At 47.7% G+C, this 18,906-nt stretch overlaps 2 protein-coding genes across 3 annotated transcripts; one reads left to right on the top strand and one right to left on the bottom strand.

Moving 5' to 3' along the window:
* The first annotated feature begins 5,612 nt into the window (after nucleotides 1-5,612).
* On the top strand, nucleotides 5,613-10,767 carry LOC133925854 (scarecrow-like protein 1). Of its 2 annotated transcripts, XM_062371610.1 has the most exons (5): nucleotides 5,613-5,852; nucleotides 6,362-6,420; nucleotides 7,078-8,513; nucleotides 8,651-8,806; nucleotides 8,936-10,767. In XM_062371610.1, exons 3-5 carry the CDS (start codon nucleotides 7,153-7,155, stop codon nucleotides 9,132-9,134), a joined length of 1,716 nt encoding a protein of 571 aa, XP_062227594.1. In that variant the 5' UTR covers nucleotides 5,613-5,852; nucleotides 6,362-6,420; nucleotides 7,078-7,152; the 3' UTR covers nucleotides 9,135-10,767. The 2 variants fall into 2 exon arrangements, with proteins under 2 accessions (XP_062227594.1, XP_062227589.1); XM_062371605.1 differs by lacking the exon at nucleotides 6,362-6,420.
* A 2,917-nt stretch (nucleotides 10,768-13,684) lies between these two features.
* Nucleotides 13,685-17,401, bottom strand: LOC133925845 (bidirectional sugar transporter SWEET1a-like). Its single transcript, XM_062371598.1, has 6 exons — nucleotides 17,174-17,401; nucleotides 16,987-17,023; nucleotides 16,441-16,536; nucleotides 15,420-15,699; nucleotides 15,192-15,311; nucleotides 13,685-14,141 (listed from the first exon to the last, which is right to left on the bottom strand). Exons 1-6 carry the CDS (start codon nucleotides 17,208-17,210, stop codon nucleotides 13,920-13,922), a joined length of 792 nt encoding a protein of 263 aa, XP_062227582.1. The 5' UTR covers nucleotides 17,211-17,401; the 3' UTR covers nucleotides 13,685-13,919.
* Between the last annotated feature and the right edge of the window lie 1,505 nt (nucleotides 17,402-18,906).

Below are 18,906 nucleotides of genomic sequence, written 5' to 3'. Positions count from 1 at the left end.
TAATTAGTCTCTGTAAGACATATTATATGCGAGACATGATCAAATAACAATCAACTTTGAATATATTATTAAAGATCAACTTTGGAATATTATATATGCCGAAAGGTCTTGACGTCCCTGTGCAGCCGTGTCCAGCCAGGGGCCTGCCCGCCTGGGTGCTCGGCGCCGCTGCCCGCCTACCGGCCTGCGCGGCTTCACCCTAAGCGGCTATGGCCTGGCGTCGCGCCGCCGCGTGCAGTGCTTGCCCGCCGCCGTTAGGATCAGAGGGACAGAGAGAGAGGGGATTGGTCAATTGGGATTTGGGAGTAGACGACGCGCACGAGCGGTTGAGCGGATGGAGCCACCGATCGATGCAGGCTCGGTGTCGTGCGGTCGAGCGAAGGGAACCGACGTGACCTACTCGCTACTGGGCTTTTCTTTTTCTTTCCTCGTTTCTAATGGGCTGAGCTAATTACTAAAGAAAATTTAGGCTAAAATCCAGGATAATCCTGGACCTACCTGACTTTGGCTCTGCCCCATACGGCCGGTAGGTGGCGGACTGCCGGGGATGCCGAGAGAGTTTTTAGTGAGTCTGATACAAACATGTGTTACTTTGTGAGAGTCCAATACGTATATCTTTGTGTAGTGCGTATGTGCTTTTTTGAGAGACATGAGAGATTTAGAGAGCGGAGATAAGCAGATCATCTCCAACAAAATCCATTGAACGTACAAAATCCACCAAATAGTATGGAGGAATATTTTAATATGCAGTATGCTAGAGCAAGAAATATTATCGAGAGGTGTTTAAGAAGGCTAAAGGGTCGGTGGGGCATTTTGTGGGCTCCATCATATTTTCCTATAAAAACTCAATGTTGAATAATAATGGTATATGCACTTTTGCACAATTTAATTTTGCAAAAGATTTCTAAAGATCCAATGAAAAGTGAGGAATCATCGGTGACAAGTTCAATAGAGATTACTAAGGGAAAGTCAACTAACCATAATTTATCATAGGTGTCTCAAACATCTAACAAGTGGACTAGTTTCTAGTTCTTAAGGTGTTTTTTCTAGTTTCTTATGTACTTTTAAGATTGTTGTATAATAATTATACGGCTTCTAGTTTTCACTATGTTTTTTTAACATGCTATCACTGTTATGTAGCTATGAACTTTTCAGAGAGCTCAACAAGTGTTCGTGAAAGGGAAAGAATAAAAGAAAATGGACTGTGGCTGAAGATGACGAATTTCACTGTTGAGTCTAGAGTAAGGTATTTCGTAGTTGGATTCTTAGTTGCTTTCTGCAAAAGAGTCGTTGAATTGGCTTGGAGATGCTTTCCTTTATGCCAATTGAGGTGCCGCTTAGCTTGAATCTGCTACTTCCGTAGTTCCGATTCTTTTTCACCTGGTTTCTTGGTCACTAAGCTCGAACTGTTCTAGTTTAGACTTGTAGAAGCTACACCGTTCAAACAATAATTGAGATCTCTGCTTGCAAGAAAGCCACACGAGCAGGGCCGAGCAGATTGCTTCTTCCAATGAGCTGCTTCTTGCCGATAATCACAGGATTCAATCCAACATTGCCAATTCATTGCCGCCCATGCTGTTGTCTGACTTTGCTTCGGCAAAATGATACAGTAATTCGTGAGTGTATGAACAGTAAAATACAGTTCGGTACTGTGTCGCTGAAATCATTCTTTTACTGTAGCACCTCTGAAGGATGCAGATCCCATGCCTATTGTTGCTGGCAGGTTGCTGGGGGCTGTGGATCTGCTGAGGTGGCGACATGGGGCTGGATTAGGGAGCTCGTCTTCTAAAATCCGGCGGCCTCTCGGTCCTCTAGGACTACGACTCGATCGTTTCGATCAACATCTTCATTGCGCTGCTCTGTAGCTGCATTGTGATTGGGCATCTGCTGGAAGGGAACAGATGGGTGAACGAGTCCAGCACAGCGCTTGTCATGGTGGGCTCTGCTCTTGCAGTCCAGGTGTTTGTGGTTTTGCTTCGGTGGGCACTGGTTTGAGTTTCCTATTCGGTCTATTCACTTTTGGTACTAGCATATCAACATGCTAGAGACTGTCTACGTAGCGGTTTGCATGATGTTTTGAGATATTGTACTTTATTTAGTAGACACTTTTGCTGTTGTGAGATGCCCTGGGAAACAGATTTCGTTCTGGCAAAACCTCCTTGTATCGTAATGATTAGCATATTCAAAAGAACATACATTGCTTTTGTGTTTCTGTAATGTTCTGATCAGCATCTATTTGTAGTTGTATTTGTTGCCTTGTCGCTAGATCAGTTCTCATGAATAGTATTCAAATTTGTTGAGTGTCTTCTTATCCCTGAGCTGTAAACCAAACATGGTAATGATATCCAATACAATTATCATGTGCAACCAAACAAAGCATGTAAACAGTGATCCCACCAGTAAACCCCTGCGATTTGATTCCATTTTCATTTACATTAAGTGTGAACCAAACAACACCTTAGTCTTACATTCGCCGAACTCCATTTGGTGGATCATGAATCCATCCGAGTGTCCAACAACTGCTTACAGTTTTCTTTTCAAATAAGCAGAAGAGCTGTCCATCTTTGCTACTTAGGAAGAAAGGAAAAGCATGGAATTTTTCCCTAGGACCCTACCACCTGCGGTTTGGAGCTTGAGGTCACAGAGACTCATGCCCGGTCCGCAGTTTGGCGAGGTAGGTTGGCCGCTGCACGCGGCAGCCCTACTACATGTTGCTGACACCACCACCGGAGCACAGGATCGAAGCCAAGTGCTGCCTAATCGATTGGTTGGGATGAACATGAACTCCGTCATTGCATGCATAATCGATCCAATCTACCGCGAACCTCAAAGATAGTTCTTTTGGACGTTAGAGAACAGGTCCGTGCGACTTCTTGCAGCATTGGCGTTCGAACGTCGCTGACCGATGACCCCGTGGTGTGTTGGCTTCTGGCCTCTGGTTATATCGGCTCCGTAGCTAGGACTTGTAGAGCGGTTGACATCCAAACACGGTCATTTCTCTTCAGGGGTTCGAACTCCGGAGTTTGGTCAGCTGGAACGGAAAGATCGAAGAGCAGAGAACTCTCAACGCATGCTTGCCGACACCATCGATCGTGGATCTCTTATCCAGTTGTCCTCCATCGCCATCAAAGTTCAGAAAGCGCCCAGAAAAGGACTCGTCAGAATCGCCATTTCACGGAGCCTGCTGCCGAGAAACAAGTATGGCCCATGGCGTCCCCGTGACCGAGAGCGCGATGCCTTCCAGCAGTGACGAGGAGAAAACGTTGTCCATCAATTCCACTCATCGCTGGCGTGCATGCTCTCAGCTGGAAAAAGGAGTTCTGAATCCTCGAACAACGTAACTGAAGATAAAGATAGATGGATAGGTGGCCAATTGTATTACGTACCAATATCGTCACTGCTGCCTGAGAATCTGAGATGCTGCCGTCGACAATGCCGTCACGGGCTATTGATGCTGCGTGATATCCGCGCATCGCACCCGTCCTGCACGAACGCTAGATTCTCTCTGATAAAGCATGCCGATGCGTGTCTTGCAGTATATACGAAGAGAACTTTTACAGTACACCATGATACTAGATGATGGAGAATATCATTGTTATGATCCAACCGTCCATTTTAGTAGGTATTATTGTAATTATCTTGATACCCTTAGAGGTAATTACGTCATTGACTGATCGGACTTCGGACCTTCGCCACCCATCATCGACCGACCGATTGAGGGTGGAAACCCTAATAAATAAAATGAACAGAATAAGTGAAAGCTTATCCGAAGAATAAACTAACATTTTGATCTTCCCTAATTAAACATATAATTTACAAGTTTATCATAGTTTTTTTTTCCAATTCTACCTTTATGATACCTATGATACTCTTTGATGATACCTATTATACTGATGGACGATAGAGTATCATTGGACCAATCTAAACCACCGGATGAAAAAAAATGGACGATATGCACTCATTTAGATGTACTATAAAAGTCCTCTATATGAAACATAATTGACATGATCATAACTAGAGGAGAATGTTTAAAGTAGGTACTAAATATTGGTGAAAATTATAGGTATAGAATTTAGATATTATATAGGAACATACGGTATTTAAAATTGGATTTGTCGGTTGGAATATTTAGATAGTTGGATAGAAGATTTTATAGTGATTTTAGTATAATTTGTAAGGTAATTAGAGTAAATTTAGCTGATGGAGTATTGATATTGTATGTTCAATCAGAGATGTAGACTGTAGTGGGGTTGGAGTTTTTTTACGATCCTAAATATGTCATGTATTATGACAGTAGGATGGACTTAAGTAATTTTTAGTATGTGAACATAGAATTAAATAGTCCTGGAGAAATACGACAGGCCTAAGTGTTAGGTTGGTTGTATAATCTGCTGCAACTTAGTCCGGCACATGAACGGATAACGGTAAAGGTTCTGATTTTTAGACGTTGTAAAATCGGGTGGTAGTGGGAGCTTTGGGAGTTTACATGTTCGAAGTAATGACAACAATTTGTGTCCCAGAGATTGAGACGAGGCTTTTCACACTACATCTTTGTAGAAGCGAGCGATTTTAGTTCGATAAAAGCTGGTCCTAACACCGTAGAAGCTATTGGTGAAAATGTTGTTGATAAGCGAGTGCAGGAGAGTGTGGTTCGGAGGTTCCCCTATGGACTAGTGCACCAATTGAGGTACAAATAGCAAGAGAAGAATGTAATGACGGAGAAGATAATTAGACTGTGATGCTTGTACATCAAGGGGAACGTGATTAATAATACAACAAAATGAGAGGCCATTTTTTGGCACGCCAATTACCGACGGACCTGTCGGCACTCGATCGGTTCTTCCCTAGACCGACAGCCTTATCGGTGTCTATCCGAGGGCTTGTCAGTACTCCAAGTGCCGACAAGCCTTTTCGGCACCACACGCGTGCCGATAGGTCCTCGAGCCTGTGCCATGTTGTCTGTCGCCACACGCAGAGTGCCGACATGTATCTATTTTTTAATTTTATGAATTTGCCTATTATTTTTGAATTTTTCTAATAAAATAATACCATTAAAAAAAATCCATAAAAAATAACATGAAACAAAGCTAACTCCTATAGTTTCGTAACACAAAGCTGATTGCTTCTAGCAGTAACACTGAGACAAAACTATGAAGCCATCCAAACGCACATGCAAATCGGCAATCATGTTCACACTATTAATGTAGAAGCTTCTGAAAGGAAATGCACGTTGACACTGTATGTACCAAGATATGTCAAAATCTGCACTAAAATCTTTTACAAGAAGTTTTACGAGTAGTAACACACATAGAAACTCTTTGAAGAGAGATGACAAGACGGAGCGCAAAAAATAGAGGAAATGCAATTCTGTTTGTCTTTACACAGGTATAGTCTATTTTGGATATTTATTCTTCTCACCTAATACACAACATATATTAATTCTCTCATATACTTATATTTTTTTACTTATATCTATAATATAAATCTTAATATAAATAAAGAGTTATAATAAACTATGTTCTTATGTCCTATGAACTCTTCGTGTTTACCAAATAGCATGGGAACAAATAGCCGGTCGTCCGGGCGGTGCAGAGGATCCGCGGCACAGCCGCCGGTCGTACTCACCGCGCCCCCACCGTATGGCATGAAGGACTTCGTTGCCACTTCCTATAACCAACCAACCAGCCCACCCTGTCTTCTCTTCCTTCTCGTCCTCCTGCTCCCCCCTTCCCATTCCGCCCATCCGCGTCGTTGCTCCCCTCCGCTTCCCACCTCGCCGGTCTCCGACTCTGTTCACGCTGTGCCCGGTTGATTAGCCCCTCTACGTGCTGGTACCATCTCCCCGTGACTCCGTGAGTACTTCTTGCCTCCTTGCTTGCAATATTGTCTTTTGCTGCTTCTCTTTTGGTTCTTTTTTCTTTCGTCCTTGCTTCTTATGGATTTTAAGGGCGTTTTTCATGTGACCAAAGTTATTAACTGGTAGCATGTAACATCCTTGCTGATGTCTCGCAAAAAAAAGCATGTTTTTTCTTAGATGAAAACATGCTTGTTGATGTTGTTGAGAACTCGGGGTGTGTGAAAATGGTTGGGGTGTAAGTAGTTATAATCTGGTTGATTTTGTGTGTGCCAGCCGGAAATTTATACGAGTGCTGCAAGAATTCCGGTTTTAGCATCTCGAAAATTTTGAGCAGTTCTCTGTTGGAGGTTTGATCAAAGCTTTAGCAGATCCCCCCCCCCCCCCCACACACACACCAAGAACGGCGTGTTGTTGAGGATTTTATTTAAAAGTAACCTTGTTTAATTTGTGGCGCGTATGAGCTGTATTGTTGTTCATCTTTGTCTCGGCATATCTTTTGTGCAGTCTTTGATATGGTGATATTTGTGTCTCTAAATCCATCCAAGCCAGCGTCTTTAATTTAGGTATGCTTACCTTCGCTTAGTTTATCATTTTCCCCTCAAGACCTGGTAATTACTAGTCGGGCCTTTTCTTTTCTTGTGTGGATGGTAATCAGTCAATATTGCTAATCTGTAGACATGCGGTCAACATCGCTTAATTTGTAGACATGCTTAGTTTCTTACCATGTTCTAGAAGCTGCATGTTAGTCGCTAATGTTTTTGCAAAAGCAATGAGCCTTTTTATCCAATGACTGCATCTTAGTTGGATTACATGTGGTTGCTTGAGCTCAATTTGGATATCTACGTATATTAACAGCGGATCTCAAGCATGAAAAGGCTCGATAGAAACGTCAAGTGACATTCTTGTACTAGCATACCATGAGTGAGGGGGAAGACTAGGAAAAACTATACATGTTCAGTTGTTCAAATGTATAATCATCTAGTGATGCCTAATTTCAGTGTTGTGATTTCTCCAAAGAATGCCCATTTTTAGAACATACAACATTTTGGTTTGTCGTTAACTTGTACCTGTGGAATAATCAAAAGTAGAATGATGCATTCTATTTACCTAGACAGCTGAAAATGTGCTGACGAGTCAAAAGTAGCTTTATGTATTTGATGCTTCAAATACTGCTAATTACGTTTCACGTGGTTAGTAGACGTACTATTTGCTTATTTCAGGCACTAGCGGTTTCCACGATCAATTCATTCAGAGGAAGCTGCAAGTATCTGAGATTCTGAAATTTCCGAAAAGCTATGTCTTTTGTTCGGCGAGCGGACCCATCAACGGCTTACACGGAAAATCTTTACATACATAAATTTGCTGCACCAAACTCAAATTTTGCTGCACGAAGATTTGCCTCTGATACACAGCTGTCCCGTTATGGCCCTGAACCATACAATGCTGAGTATGGGAACATGGGTTTCACTGGAGCACCATCTGCTGCATTTCAAAACTCGTTTTGCAGTCAGCAGACCCCAGTAACACCATACCATGTAACACCTGATGGACGATCTCTGAGTGTTGCAGATACTAAGTCCAACCCTTGCGCTAATGCAGAAAAAGACTCACCAGTGCTCTCCAATGTCTCTCAACAATACTCCCAGTCTGTATCAGATAGTCAGAGTTCTGAAATCGAAGTAGAGTTCGATGAAGACGAGATTAGACTGAAACTTCAGGAACTGGAGCATGCTTTACTTGACGATGGTGATGACATCTTGTTTGAGATTTCTCAGGCAGGTAGCATTAATGATGAATGGGCTGATCCCATGAAGAATGTATTGCTTCCAAATTCACCAAAAGAATCAGCATCAAGCATCAGTTGTGCTGTTAACAACAGCAGAGTAGCACGGACTCCAAAGCAGTTGCTCTTTGACTGTGCTACCGCATTATCCGAATACAACATAGATGAAGCACAGGCAATCATCACGGATCTCCGGCAGATGGTTTCGATCCAAGGGGACCCTTCTCAGAGGATTGCAGCCTATCTGGTGGAGGGCCTTGCTGCAAGAATAGTAGCTTCAGGGAAAGGCATCTACAAGGCATTGACATGCAAGGACCCTCCAACTCTGTATCAGCTTTCAGCAATGCAAATCCTCTTTGAAATCTGTCCATGCTTCCGTCTGGGTTTCATGGCTGCTAATTATGCTATACTTGAAGCGTGCAAAAGTGAGGAAAGACTGCACATTATAGACTTTGACATCAATCAGGGCAGCCAATACATTACGTTGATACAATTTCTGAAAAACAATGCAAACAAGCCGCGCAAATTGAGGATAACTGGTGTTGATGATCCTGAGACTGTGCAGAGGCCCACTGGAGGTCTGAGGGTCATTGGGCAACGCCTAGAGAAGCTTGCAGAGGACTGTGGACTATCTTTTGAGTTCAGGGCAGTTGGTGCTAACATTGGGGATGTTACACCTGCAATGCTAGATTGTCATCCTGGGGAAACACTTATTGTCAATTTTGCATTCCAGCTGCACCACCTTCCTGATGAAAGTGTTTCGATTATGAATGAAAGGGACCAGCTCCTTCGAATGGTGAAGGGCCTCCAACCAAAGCTAGTGACTCTGGTTGAGCAGGATGCCAATACCAATACTGCACCGTTTCTGATAAGGTTAGTGACCTTAGAAGATAGTTTGTCCAAATCCGCTCTAGATGGTAATCTGATCAGGGTTTTGCTGTGGATTTTAACTCTTATGTTTGTTTTGGTTGTTGGATCCCTACAATAGCACTAACATCTGATTCTCATAGGTTCCGTGAAGTTTATGATTACTACTCCGCACTTTTTGATTCACTGGATGCAACACTGCCAAGGGAAAGTCCGGATAGAATGAATGTGGAGAGACAATGTCTTGCAAGAGAAATTGTTAACATATTGGCTTGTGAAGGTCCTGATCGTGTGGAGAGGTACTCCCTGGCACTGCTTTCTAGTCATCCATCGGTCCATTCTGCAGATTCGCACCCCTTTTTCCCCCCTGAAAACATATAAATCGCTGCAATTTCACAAAACTGATAGTGAAGATGTTTATGTCGCAGATACGAAGTTGCTGGAAAATGGAGAACAAGAATGGCAATGGCTGGCTTCACGCCATGCCCATTTAACAGCGATGCCATCAGTGAAATAAGATCGCTACTGAAGTCGTACTGTGATAGGTACAAGTTTGAGGAGGACCATGCTGGGCTTCACTTCGGCTGGGGAGAGAAAACTATCATCGTCTCCTCCGCATGGCTATGATGGGCGTGCTTTGCCGTGCCCCGGCCGGCCTGTTCCAGCAGTTCGTGGCCGGATCCGCGTGAGGCGTGTCCGCGGCGCGCCCGACCGGCGGATCCGCGCGCCCGGCGGCTTGGGGGGTGCTTCGGGGCGGTGGCCTTTTCCCGCATGCCGGTGGCGCTGCGCGGCGTGGCCGTCCTGCGGCGCAGGGCCGGTTCCGAGCGCCCTCGCGGAGGCCGGGCGGTGTGGCGCCACGTGGTGGCCGGCAGCTTGCTCGTCGTCGTGCAGCTGGATAGGAGGCGTCCGGATCTGTGCGGCGGTGCACCTCGACCGCTTCGGCGCGGGGCCGGCGCGCCGGCGGGTGGCACGTGCGCGCCCTTGTGGCCGCCCTGGGTCTGGCCGGAGTCGGGCACGCGGATGCAGAACGGGCTCTCGTGGCTTGTGGCTGGCGTCCTGCTGCGCTCCGGCTGGCCGGATCTGGCCATCGGAGGCCCAGATCTCGCCCTCCCCTTCGGGTTCGGCGGCCCAATGCCCGGATCCGGCGTTTGTGCTGCCGCCTTGCCGCTCGTGCGCGCGCTGCTCTCCTCGCTGGGCTGCGGTCGCCGTTCCTTGTCGAGGTGCAGGGCAATGAGGTCCCGCCAGCTGCCTCTGGCATGCTCAAGTCGCCTGCGCCGTGGAGTCCGTGCTCCTGCGCGTGCTGTAGGTGCTCGCCGCGCTCCTCTGGACCCGCGCCGCTCCGCTGCTGTCGGTTTGCGCCGTGTCCTGTCGGTCTGCGTCTTGTGCTGTTAGTCTGCTCCAGGTGCTCGCCGCGCTCCTCCGGACCCTCGTCGCGCCGCTGCTGTTGGGCTGTGGGGCGCTGTGGCTGCCCGGCGTGGTGTGTTGTGCTGCCCCTCCCCTTGATCGGGCTCCTCCTCTTGCCAGTTCTTCTTCCTCCCTAGAGTCGGTCAGCGGGGATCCTGATCGGCTGTAGGGTCTTTTTGGGCTGCGAGCTGTTCGCCGTGGCGGTTGCGGCGAGGTATCAGTGCAGGTGTTTGGGGGTGGATTTCGCTCAGGATGGCATTCTGCTGGTGCCAATATCGATGGCATCTGTTAGCACTATTTTTTCCCTGGAGACGATATTGTAGCGTCTCTCTCGCCCTGTGATCTCTTTAGGTGAAAACCTTACTCCGGTGAGGTGATGACGATGTGGACGTCACTTTCTTCCTGAAGGCGTTATCTTCGAAAACCCTCTTACACTGTTGGACGACACCTAGTTTCTTTTGTTGGTGGCACTTACGCATCCATTCGGTGCGACGATGTTTTCAGATCATGTAGCGTCCCCAACATCAGTTGCTGTCTGATGCGCACTCCTCCAAAGCGACGTGCCCATTGATTGTCCAAGGGTTTTGGTTTGGCGTGGGAGCAGGGCTCTGCCAACCAAGATGCTGCTAGCGTGACAGCAGGGTTCCGTCTACTTGTTGCTTAGGATGTTGGTTTAGTGCGTGAGTTGTGTTAGGTTGGGTGCAGCTAGCTGTTGGTTGCGCCGTGTGTTGTGGGCATCGTGGTATTTATTCAGTGTCGTTTGTGGTTGGCTTCTTCTGTATGTTTCACCCCTACGTATTCGCTCCTCGGCAGCTCTTCTTTCAGTTTAGTGTTTCTCGACAGAGATTTGGTCCAATGCGTGCTCCTTCAAAGTGGTGTTCTGTCGACTTCTATGACAGAGTGGTGCGTCGTGGGAGCAGGACTCCACTTACCGAGTTGTGAGGGTATTATTTGGTTGGTTAGCACGCCGAGTTGAGTTGGGTTGGTTTGGTCTGTTGTCAGGTTTGTACTTCTGGTGTGAGAGTCATCTGTGGAGTTGTGCTCATATTGTCGTTCTCGGGTTGTGAGATTTTTGAGCCTGGTTTCTCTTATAAACTGGATTAATTCTCTACTTCTATGATAAAATCGGTAATGCTTTTGTCGTTCTTTCGAAAATGATGGGCGTGGGCCGGTGCATCCCATTGGATCATTGATCCACTCCATACAAACACACCTGATGGGTTAGGGGTTCAACCCAAAATAAGATTGGGGGGTGGTTGGTCGACCCAGGGAGAACCCTAGGGCCGAGTGGATCAACTCACCTCACCTAATTTTCTGTCGACACCCTTTCTATGGCATCACCCCATCCACCGTGCATGTTAGACGTAGGAGGCGCATTGGAAGCAACAACAGGAACGTCTGAGGCGAGAACAGAAACGCAAGTGGCAGGCTAAGGAGCTTCAAAGATAAGAGAAGGAACATCGCCTCCAGGAGGTCATTTCAAGGATGCATGAGGTTCTACTTTAGAGGCGTGAAGAACTACTTTAGAGGTGTTAAGCTCTCCTATGTCGTCACAAAGCAGAGGAGCTCAAAGGGGCACGTGAGAGAATGGGAAAATAACATTGCTATATGTAGTAGAATCTATGTTCTATTCCTGGCATTATAATATTTAAAATCATGTACAACGAACTTTGCAATAATCCTAGAAGTTTACCTTTGTGAATAAAAATGCTGGCTTGCGCGGCGCCGTGTAGCGGCTGGATGCGCCAGCGATGAGTGGCAAATATGCTCCTGGCATCTAGGGGATGTGAGATGGGGGGCATTGCGGAGGTCCCAGATCTGACGGTGACTTGCTTGTGGTTAGGGCGTGCCGCAGCGGTGGGTGGTCCCGCTCTGCAGCGGCCATTCTGGTGAGGCGACAGTCGAGGCCATTTAGGCCAGCATGTGGTGGGCTCGGGCTACTCCTCAGTGCTGGGCGACTACGTGTGCAGTATGGCCTTTTTTTGGCAGCGATGCGGCGTAAGGAGGATGTCCTTGGGTTGCAGGGAAGTGTCGGTCAACCTCCAGTGGAGCGGCAAAATCGAGTCCGAGGTGTGGTGTCCTACGGTGGGGGTGGGGTGGTGCCTGCGCGCAGTGTAAGAGGTGATGAGTGTGACAGCCTCGGAGGTGATCGGACTTGATTGGTGCTTCGGTCGATGGGTTTGTGCGATGTTGCAGCGACACTGTGGCATGGGTCCCGCGTAGCGACAACCTTCTTGCTGCGGTGCGGTCTGCTTCGCGGTGCCCTTCTGACGCTCTCAATCGCTTCCAGGGATCGACCACTACGCGCATGTGTTGTGGTTGGTGCCAGTGGTCGCGGTGGCTCATCGGCGACCGATCCCATGTGGTGGCGTGGTGCTCAACGGCGACTCATGGGCTTGCTGTGCTCGACCTCGGTGCAGTGGTGGTGGCCCTATGGGGGGGCGCTAGTGATGCACGTCGTCGGTTGGTGTGTTGTCTGGGCTCATACAACTTGTGCGACGCAACCACATGATGTTTGGGTAGTGACCCATGAGTTGCGGTGGTGGCCGCGTGTGAGGACGGTGTTGTGTTGGTAGCAGCATGCGACGGCTAACCCTGCATGGTAGTGGCTAGTTCGGTGTGATGGTCAAGGCGGGTCATGGATTGCGGTGGCTAGTCATGCTTAGCAGCGGCTAATTCAGCGTGGTGCCAAGACAGCGGCAAGACAGAGGGTGGAGTGACATGGCGGCTAGCCCTGGATGGCAGTGGTTAACTCGGTGTGGCGGGCAAAGACACCGGCAACAAGCGGCGACCTAGCTCGACCCTACAACGGTCGGTCCCGCTTAGCGGCGGCCAGCTCAACGCGGGGGCAACTTGGCCCCTAAGGCGACTAGGCAGACTCAGAAGGTAGTGGTTGGCGCAGCGCGTCGGCGGTCAGGTTCCTCTTTACGACGATTGGTCTTGTATGTTGATAGCCGATTTGGTGTAGGGGTGGCCTGGCCGATGCACTTTCATGCAGGGCGGCGTTGCGACATCTGGTCCTGCTTTGTAGGGGCTAGTTTGGCGGCTTAGCAAGGGCACGGTGGCACGGCGATAGTCGGTCACGCATAACGGCGACCGATTTCGATGCAGGGCGCCTGTGCTCGGCAATATGGAGGGTGATGTCGTGGTGTTTCATTTCAGTTGTCGGCGCATATTGTGGTCTTATATTCAACTGGCCGAGCAGATAGTTGCTACCGTTGTTGTTTGTTTTGTTTGTTGTTTTCTCTTTTCCTAATTATAGACTCTCAGGGCTATACTCTTGTTTTTTTTTTTTCTGCTATATCAATAGAAACAGGCACTGTTTGATGCCGTTCGTTTCAAAAAAATATGTTGGTTTCTATTCTCCTCTTCATATAACATAAATTTCTCAAAATAATTCGATTACTCAGAAAATATGCAATCTTCACAGTTTATAAATATGGGCCGTTACCTCTCGCCCATTGGACGGGTGACAAGTATTGAGCATTGTCCATATTGGCGGGTCACGTAGACCAACAGGCGACGGGTTCTTGTCGCCCTTTGGACGGACAACAGAAATATAGAACTGTGAATTTTCAAAATAGATGTAAATATTTGCAAATTTTAGAAATAAAAAATTTCCGAGCCTATCACTCTTTGGGCCAAACTTTAATATCATGACGGGCCCAATGAGTTCAGACGCATACTCGTGTACATGCGTCGCACAGAACTTGCAGCTCAATTTCTCACAGAGAAGTACAGCAAACAAGTCAACAAGAGAAACAGCAACAGAAGAGAACATGGAACAAAAAAATTCACACTTGCAAAGAGACAACTTGCAAACACACTATATCATAGCTCTAGCAGAAGCACATTTTAGGGCGGCCTCTGGTAAGAGATCGAGATCAGAGCGACAACGTAAGGCAAAGAAAGCAACAGCAATCTGCTTCATCAAGAACTAATTCATTTAAATCTGCTTGAAAACATCTTCCCCCAACCAGCAAGCCTTGATTGCTTCAGTGCAGCAGCCTACACCGGGCTGGCGACCTTTTCGTCCGCCGACTTGTCGGCGACCTTGTTGGTCTTGGCGTCGGCCAGCTCCACCGCGGCGGCCGCCTTCTTCTCGTCGTCCAACTCCGCTGCGGCGGCCTCTCCCTTGCCGGCCGACGCGGTGGTGCCCTTGTGGTTCCGGTAGATGGCGTACAGGATCAGCTGCATCAAGCCCAGGAAGCTCCCGCACCCGTTCGGGATCTGCACGTACGCGCGCGTACCACATGAAACAATTTGATTCGATCATGCAGCAACGGAAAACAGAAATTCCTCTGTTCTAAGACGGACGTAAGATATTTTCTTGCACGTACATGCTGTATCGATGCACTTCTGTTTGCAATCGCGACAAGAGAGAGCGGTGCTGTTGCTTTGCATTGCTAGGTCTAATCCTGCATGCACAGGGCGCGGCCCATCGCCAGCAGCGGGGAGCATGTCGCGTTGCTGCGACTTGCGTGCGCGGTGCCTCTGTGCACGCCTATGCGTGGGTGGCCACACAACCCTAACTTCTGATTCGAGGGCGCGCGGCCCATCGCCCGTGATTTAGGTTGTCCGAGCGAGACGGCTTACAGGAGTCCACTAGTATCCCGATATGTTGAACGTACTTTCTTGTTTCTCAAAATTTTTGAACTAAAATTTTTCTCGTTAAGTTTTTTCAACTTGTGAGGCAAACTTTTTCTTGTTAATTATTCTCAAATTTTCAGAGCTAATTTTTTTTCTAGTTGATTTTGATGTAAATTTTTTTTGTCCAATTTTTTTTGTTAACTCTCAAGGTAATTTTTTCTCAAAAGTTTTGAGCTAAACTTTTTCTCAATATTTTTTTCTAAAAAGTTTAAGCTAAAATTTTTCTTGTTAACTTTTTCTTAAAATTTTTAAACCAAACTTTCTCTCAGTCCTGCTCGCGGTTCCTGCCGCCGTCCGAAGGCTGTCGGCTCGAGCTGCGCGGCCAGCGCTAATTAGCACCGTCCCCACACAACACTACCCAATACCCGTGACAGTGCAGCGGCAGCGGCAGGCATGTGCGCCTAGTTGGGCGGGACACGGAAAGACAACCGACGCAAGGTGCTAGCTAGCCCAGATCGAGACATTGACAATGGCAACAGCGGTGCAGTGGCTTGCAAGTACACATCGGACACGCAACACCGGATTGGATCCTCGTCAGAGTGGTGATAATTTGCCGGTGTCGAAAGATAAACAGGTCGAGATCAGAGAGAGCTAGCTAGGTGGATGGAGAGAAGAGATCGATTGAATTACCGCGATGAAGGGGTCGCGGCCGAGGAGACCGTAGATGAACCAGGATGTGCCGCAAAGGAACACGGACAGGGAGAGCAGGAACGGCATGAACTCCACGCTCTTCGTCTTGATCACCAACCTCTGCACACGCGCAAATATTTGTTGATTTCATGGCTCCGTACGACGTCGATGGACATGTACATGCGGACGCAAGGGAGCTACCTACTGTATAAGGCTATAAATGTTTACCATGATGGAGAGCGGCGAGGCGTACATGCAGATGGAGAAGATGGTGGCGGCGAGGCCGCAGAAGACCTTGCGGCCGTTGCCGTGCAGGGCCAGCAGCGAGACCAGCACCACCGTGGTGAAGATGGAGGTGACGATGCCCAGGAGGCCCAGCATCCGGAGCCTGGTCCTCCGCTCCGCGAAGATGAGGAAGATGACCACGTAGATGACCTCGATCGCCGACCCCGTCCCGTTGATCGTCGTCACCAGGATGTTGTTCGGGGACACGAACGGCAGCCCGTACCTATTTTTTCAGTAAAAAACAGCAAAATTCAGCGTGCTTTAATTTATCACCGAATCTATACGGGAGAGCCAGTTTTCAGGGTCCCCGAGGGTAGGTGAAAAAAAAAAGATGAAGTAAAGGAGAGAAGCATGCTTGCTTGGCCTTGCAAGGGTGCGTGAAATCAAACGGGGACACCTTTTCTTGCCTACCCAATACCAAAATCATAACCAGAAAGCACAAGACCTTTTGCGAGCTACCTAGAAACACTTGAACTGCATGTGCTAGGACAACGGCCGTGTGGCCCACATGTCATTGCCATCCTGGCAATGCAGACAAGACAGGCTCCACTGACTGGTACAAAAAAACTTTTTCTGTTCATAATAGTCGCTGTCACAGTGCTGGCAACTGGGTCCAGAAGTCGTTTCTATCAAAGAGCAAATTGGACAGAGGCGATGCTAAGAGCCAATGCTTGCCATTGTCTCCATCCAGCATATGATGCAGTTATAAAACTGCACGAAAATCACATGCCTACACGCTAGTTTTACTGGTTTACTGCTACTATTTACATGCCACAAGAATACGAAAGTATATACCGGCATGAACCTGCTTAAAGAATATATAAGAGTTTCTAATCTACATGGGTCTAGAGTCTAGACTCTGCACTCGAATAAATATCTGAAGGGAAGGGAAAAGTAATGTACTGAAGAAACAAATGATATGAATTGCTCATGCACAGGTGGTGTTTTGAGAATAGTTAGTTACCAAGCTGATAGGAGGCAGTTGAGCAGCGTCATGTTGTAGGGCACGCCGGAGAAGTCCTCCGTTGATCTCTTCCTGATGATCCTCCAGAAGGTGACGCTGCAAAATTCACCAAATTCCCCACCGGTCAGGAGGAACATGCGGCGTGCCTTTACACTGTACAAGTGAACATGGCTGCCTCTGAGGCAGAGGAGGGAAGAGAGAGTGCAGCATGGCTGTGCACAAGATAAGAAACATTCTAAATGGAAAAAATCCATTGCAAGATTTTGTTTTTATCATACCTTTGCACAATTTACTCCAAAAAAAGGGTACCTTTTTTTTCATAAAACTCCCTAAGAAACAAACATGGTGGAAAGAAATTAAAGAACAGAGAAGGCCGGCACTCTCTAAGAACAGAGGCACCATGCTTTTGAAGTTCATATTCTCTCGTTTTCCCACTGTTTTCGTCTTTGCTGTCTTGCTTTTTTCCTACTCTCTGTTCATTATTTATGCATGGCCACCGCAACTCAGAAACAGAAGAGGGTTTGTTTCATCGAATAAGTAACTTACACAGGCGACAGGAAGAGGAAGAGCGCAATGACATTCCCTGAAAGACAAAGCCAAGAGGAATTAGACCAAACCACAGAGACCTCACCGAGCAACATCCATCAACCTTCATATCCAAGAAGAGTTGAAGCTAGAGAAACACACAGCACAGACAGACTATCAGATAGAAGCGGCCATGGATGGCACTCACCTGAAACTCCGAAGAAGAACCTCGCTATATGCTCCATCTCGGTGTACCTCCCCTTCAGTTCCTCTTCCTTTCGCTGAGCTGAATCTCTCTTCTCCCCAAATGGAGCAAGGTGGAAGAGAGAGGGAGAGGGCGTCTCCTTCTCGCTCCAGGAGTACACCGAGTAGCTAGCAGCTAGCTCCCAGGACCAAATGCGATGTCTCTGTGTGACTCAGTGCGTCAGGAAATGAGCGGCGCAGCTATATATAGGGGGAGCGGTCTTGAGAGCTAGGAGAGTTGTGCCTATTGATTAGTACGTTCTTATCCTCCTTACTCCTGCCTGCCCGAAGAAAGAGTGTCGTGGAACGTGCGGTAGAGAGTTCCTAAGTACGTACTGTTTCTCTGTTTGTTAGCGGTAATCGCGATTTAAAAAACTGGCCCTAGAGAAAAATTGTTGAACCAACAACTTGTTTTTGCATATTCTATCATGCTGGCTTGGTACGCAACGGAAGTCTTAGAACTCCATAACAGAAAGAGGTGTACAGTTCTGTAACACCAACAGCGAAATCCTTTGAGTGGAAACTGCAAATTTTGCGAGAGTGCGCAGATCTTGTGATTCTCCCTTGTCCGGCCGGGGGCCGGGGCAGGTCATCTGCTGCGGCGTCCCGTGTGGCCCCGCCATGCAGCAGCAGAGCAGGAATGTGTTGTGCCTAACGGCCTCACGAGACAAATAGTTACAGAGAATCTCCGTGTCCACTAAAATGCATGGTTTCTACTGACCGTCTGGAGAAGGGAGGATCCTGATTGCACCCTAATTCAGAGGGTGAGGGTCGGAGCTTTGATTGTTGCTAGAAAATCCTAAGGTATGTAATCGGGAAGTTGAAAATGATGACTGGCAGGTCAGAGAGGATCGTGGTCAGGTTAATGCCCTCGCATCTGATTGGTGACACTGATGTCTTGGGAAAGTTGGTCTCCAAACCGGAGGCCTTACCAAAGGAGTGTAAGAAGCGTGCGAGCGTGGCCACATTATGAGATGACGGAGCAATGAAAACCAATGTACTGTCTACATACATAGACACACGCATCTTGTCAGAGTTAAAATGCCCTTTAAGCCCATCGAGGAGCCCCCACCATGTTACCAGGGAGAGCAAAAGCTGGAGAGGGTCGATGGCAAGCGTGAACAACATGAGGGACAGAGGATCCTCTTGTTGTAGTCCCCTCCCATGCACTATGGGTACCCCCGGAATTCCATTCAGAACGATTCTCAAAGTGGAAGTGGCGAGAAGGATTGACAGAATATCTCTCCATCTCTGCGGGAATCCTAGGATGGAAAGGAGATCTAAGAGGTAGTCTCAGCGGACCGAATCAAAGGTTTTTGAGATGTCCAATTTGAAGAGGAGGGCGTGAAGGGTTGCGGGTAGGCTACGCTAGCATAAAATAAATTTTCTCTACCGCATTCAACCAGGAAGCCATGCGAGTAGGGGATCATGAATCGTTACCACTTGACGAGCAGTGCAGCGGAAGAAGAGTTGGAGCAGACCAATCCAATGTCGTGCGCGTCAAGTAGTCGATCGTCAACCTCGTCCCGAGCACGTCCCGAGCACCTTCTGAGTACTCGCGGGTACGTCCCGAGTACTCCCGAGCAGATCAGCACCGCAATAGTAGCAGCGCCTCTACGGTATCCACACGTACAAGGATGGAATCGCCGTGCGTCGGTGTGCTAGCACCGCGCGCCCGGTTAGGGTTTCGAAGGGAGT

This window comes from Phragmites australis, chromosome 1, assembly GCF_958298935.1.
Source record: "Phragmites australis chromosome 1, lpPhrAust1.1, whole genome shotgun sequence".
Lineage (NCBI taxonomy): Eukaryota > Viridiplantae > Streptophyta > Magnoliopsida > Poales > Poaceae > Phragmites > Phragmites australis.
This window is presented reverse-complemented; position numbering and strand designations above follow the sequence as displayed.

Coding starts and splice junctions, on each gene's coding strand:
- LOC133925854 (XM_062371605.1), top strand. CDS start 7,153: ATGTCTTTTGTTCGGCGAGCGGACCCATCAACGGCTTACACGGAAAAT. Junction 8,514..8,650: donor ACTGCACCGTTTCTGATAAG/GTTAGTGACCTT, acceptor TGATTCTCATAG/GTTCCGTGAAGTTTATGATT. Junction 8,807..8,935: donor GGTCCTGATCGTGTGGAGAG/GTACTCCCTGGC, acceptor TTTATGTCGCAG/ATACGAAGTTGCTGGAAAAT.
- LOC133925845 (XM_062371598.1), bottom strand. CDS start 17,210: ATGGAGCATATAGCGAGGTTCTTCTTCGGAGTTTCAG. Junction 17,024..17,173: donor GTTCTTCTTCGGAGTTTCAG/GTGAGTGCCATC, acceptor TTTGTCTTTCAG/GGAATGTCATTGCGCTCTTC. Junction 14,142..15,191: donor GCCGCGACCCCTTCATCGCG/GTAATTCAATCG, acceptor GCGTACGTGCAG/ATCCCGAACGGGTGCGGGAG.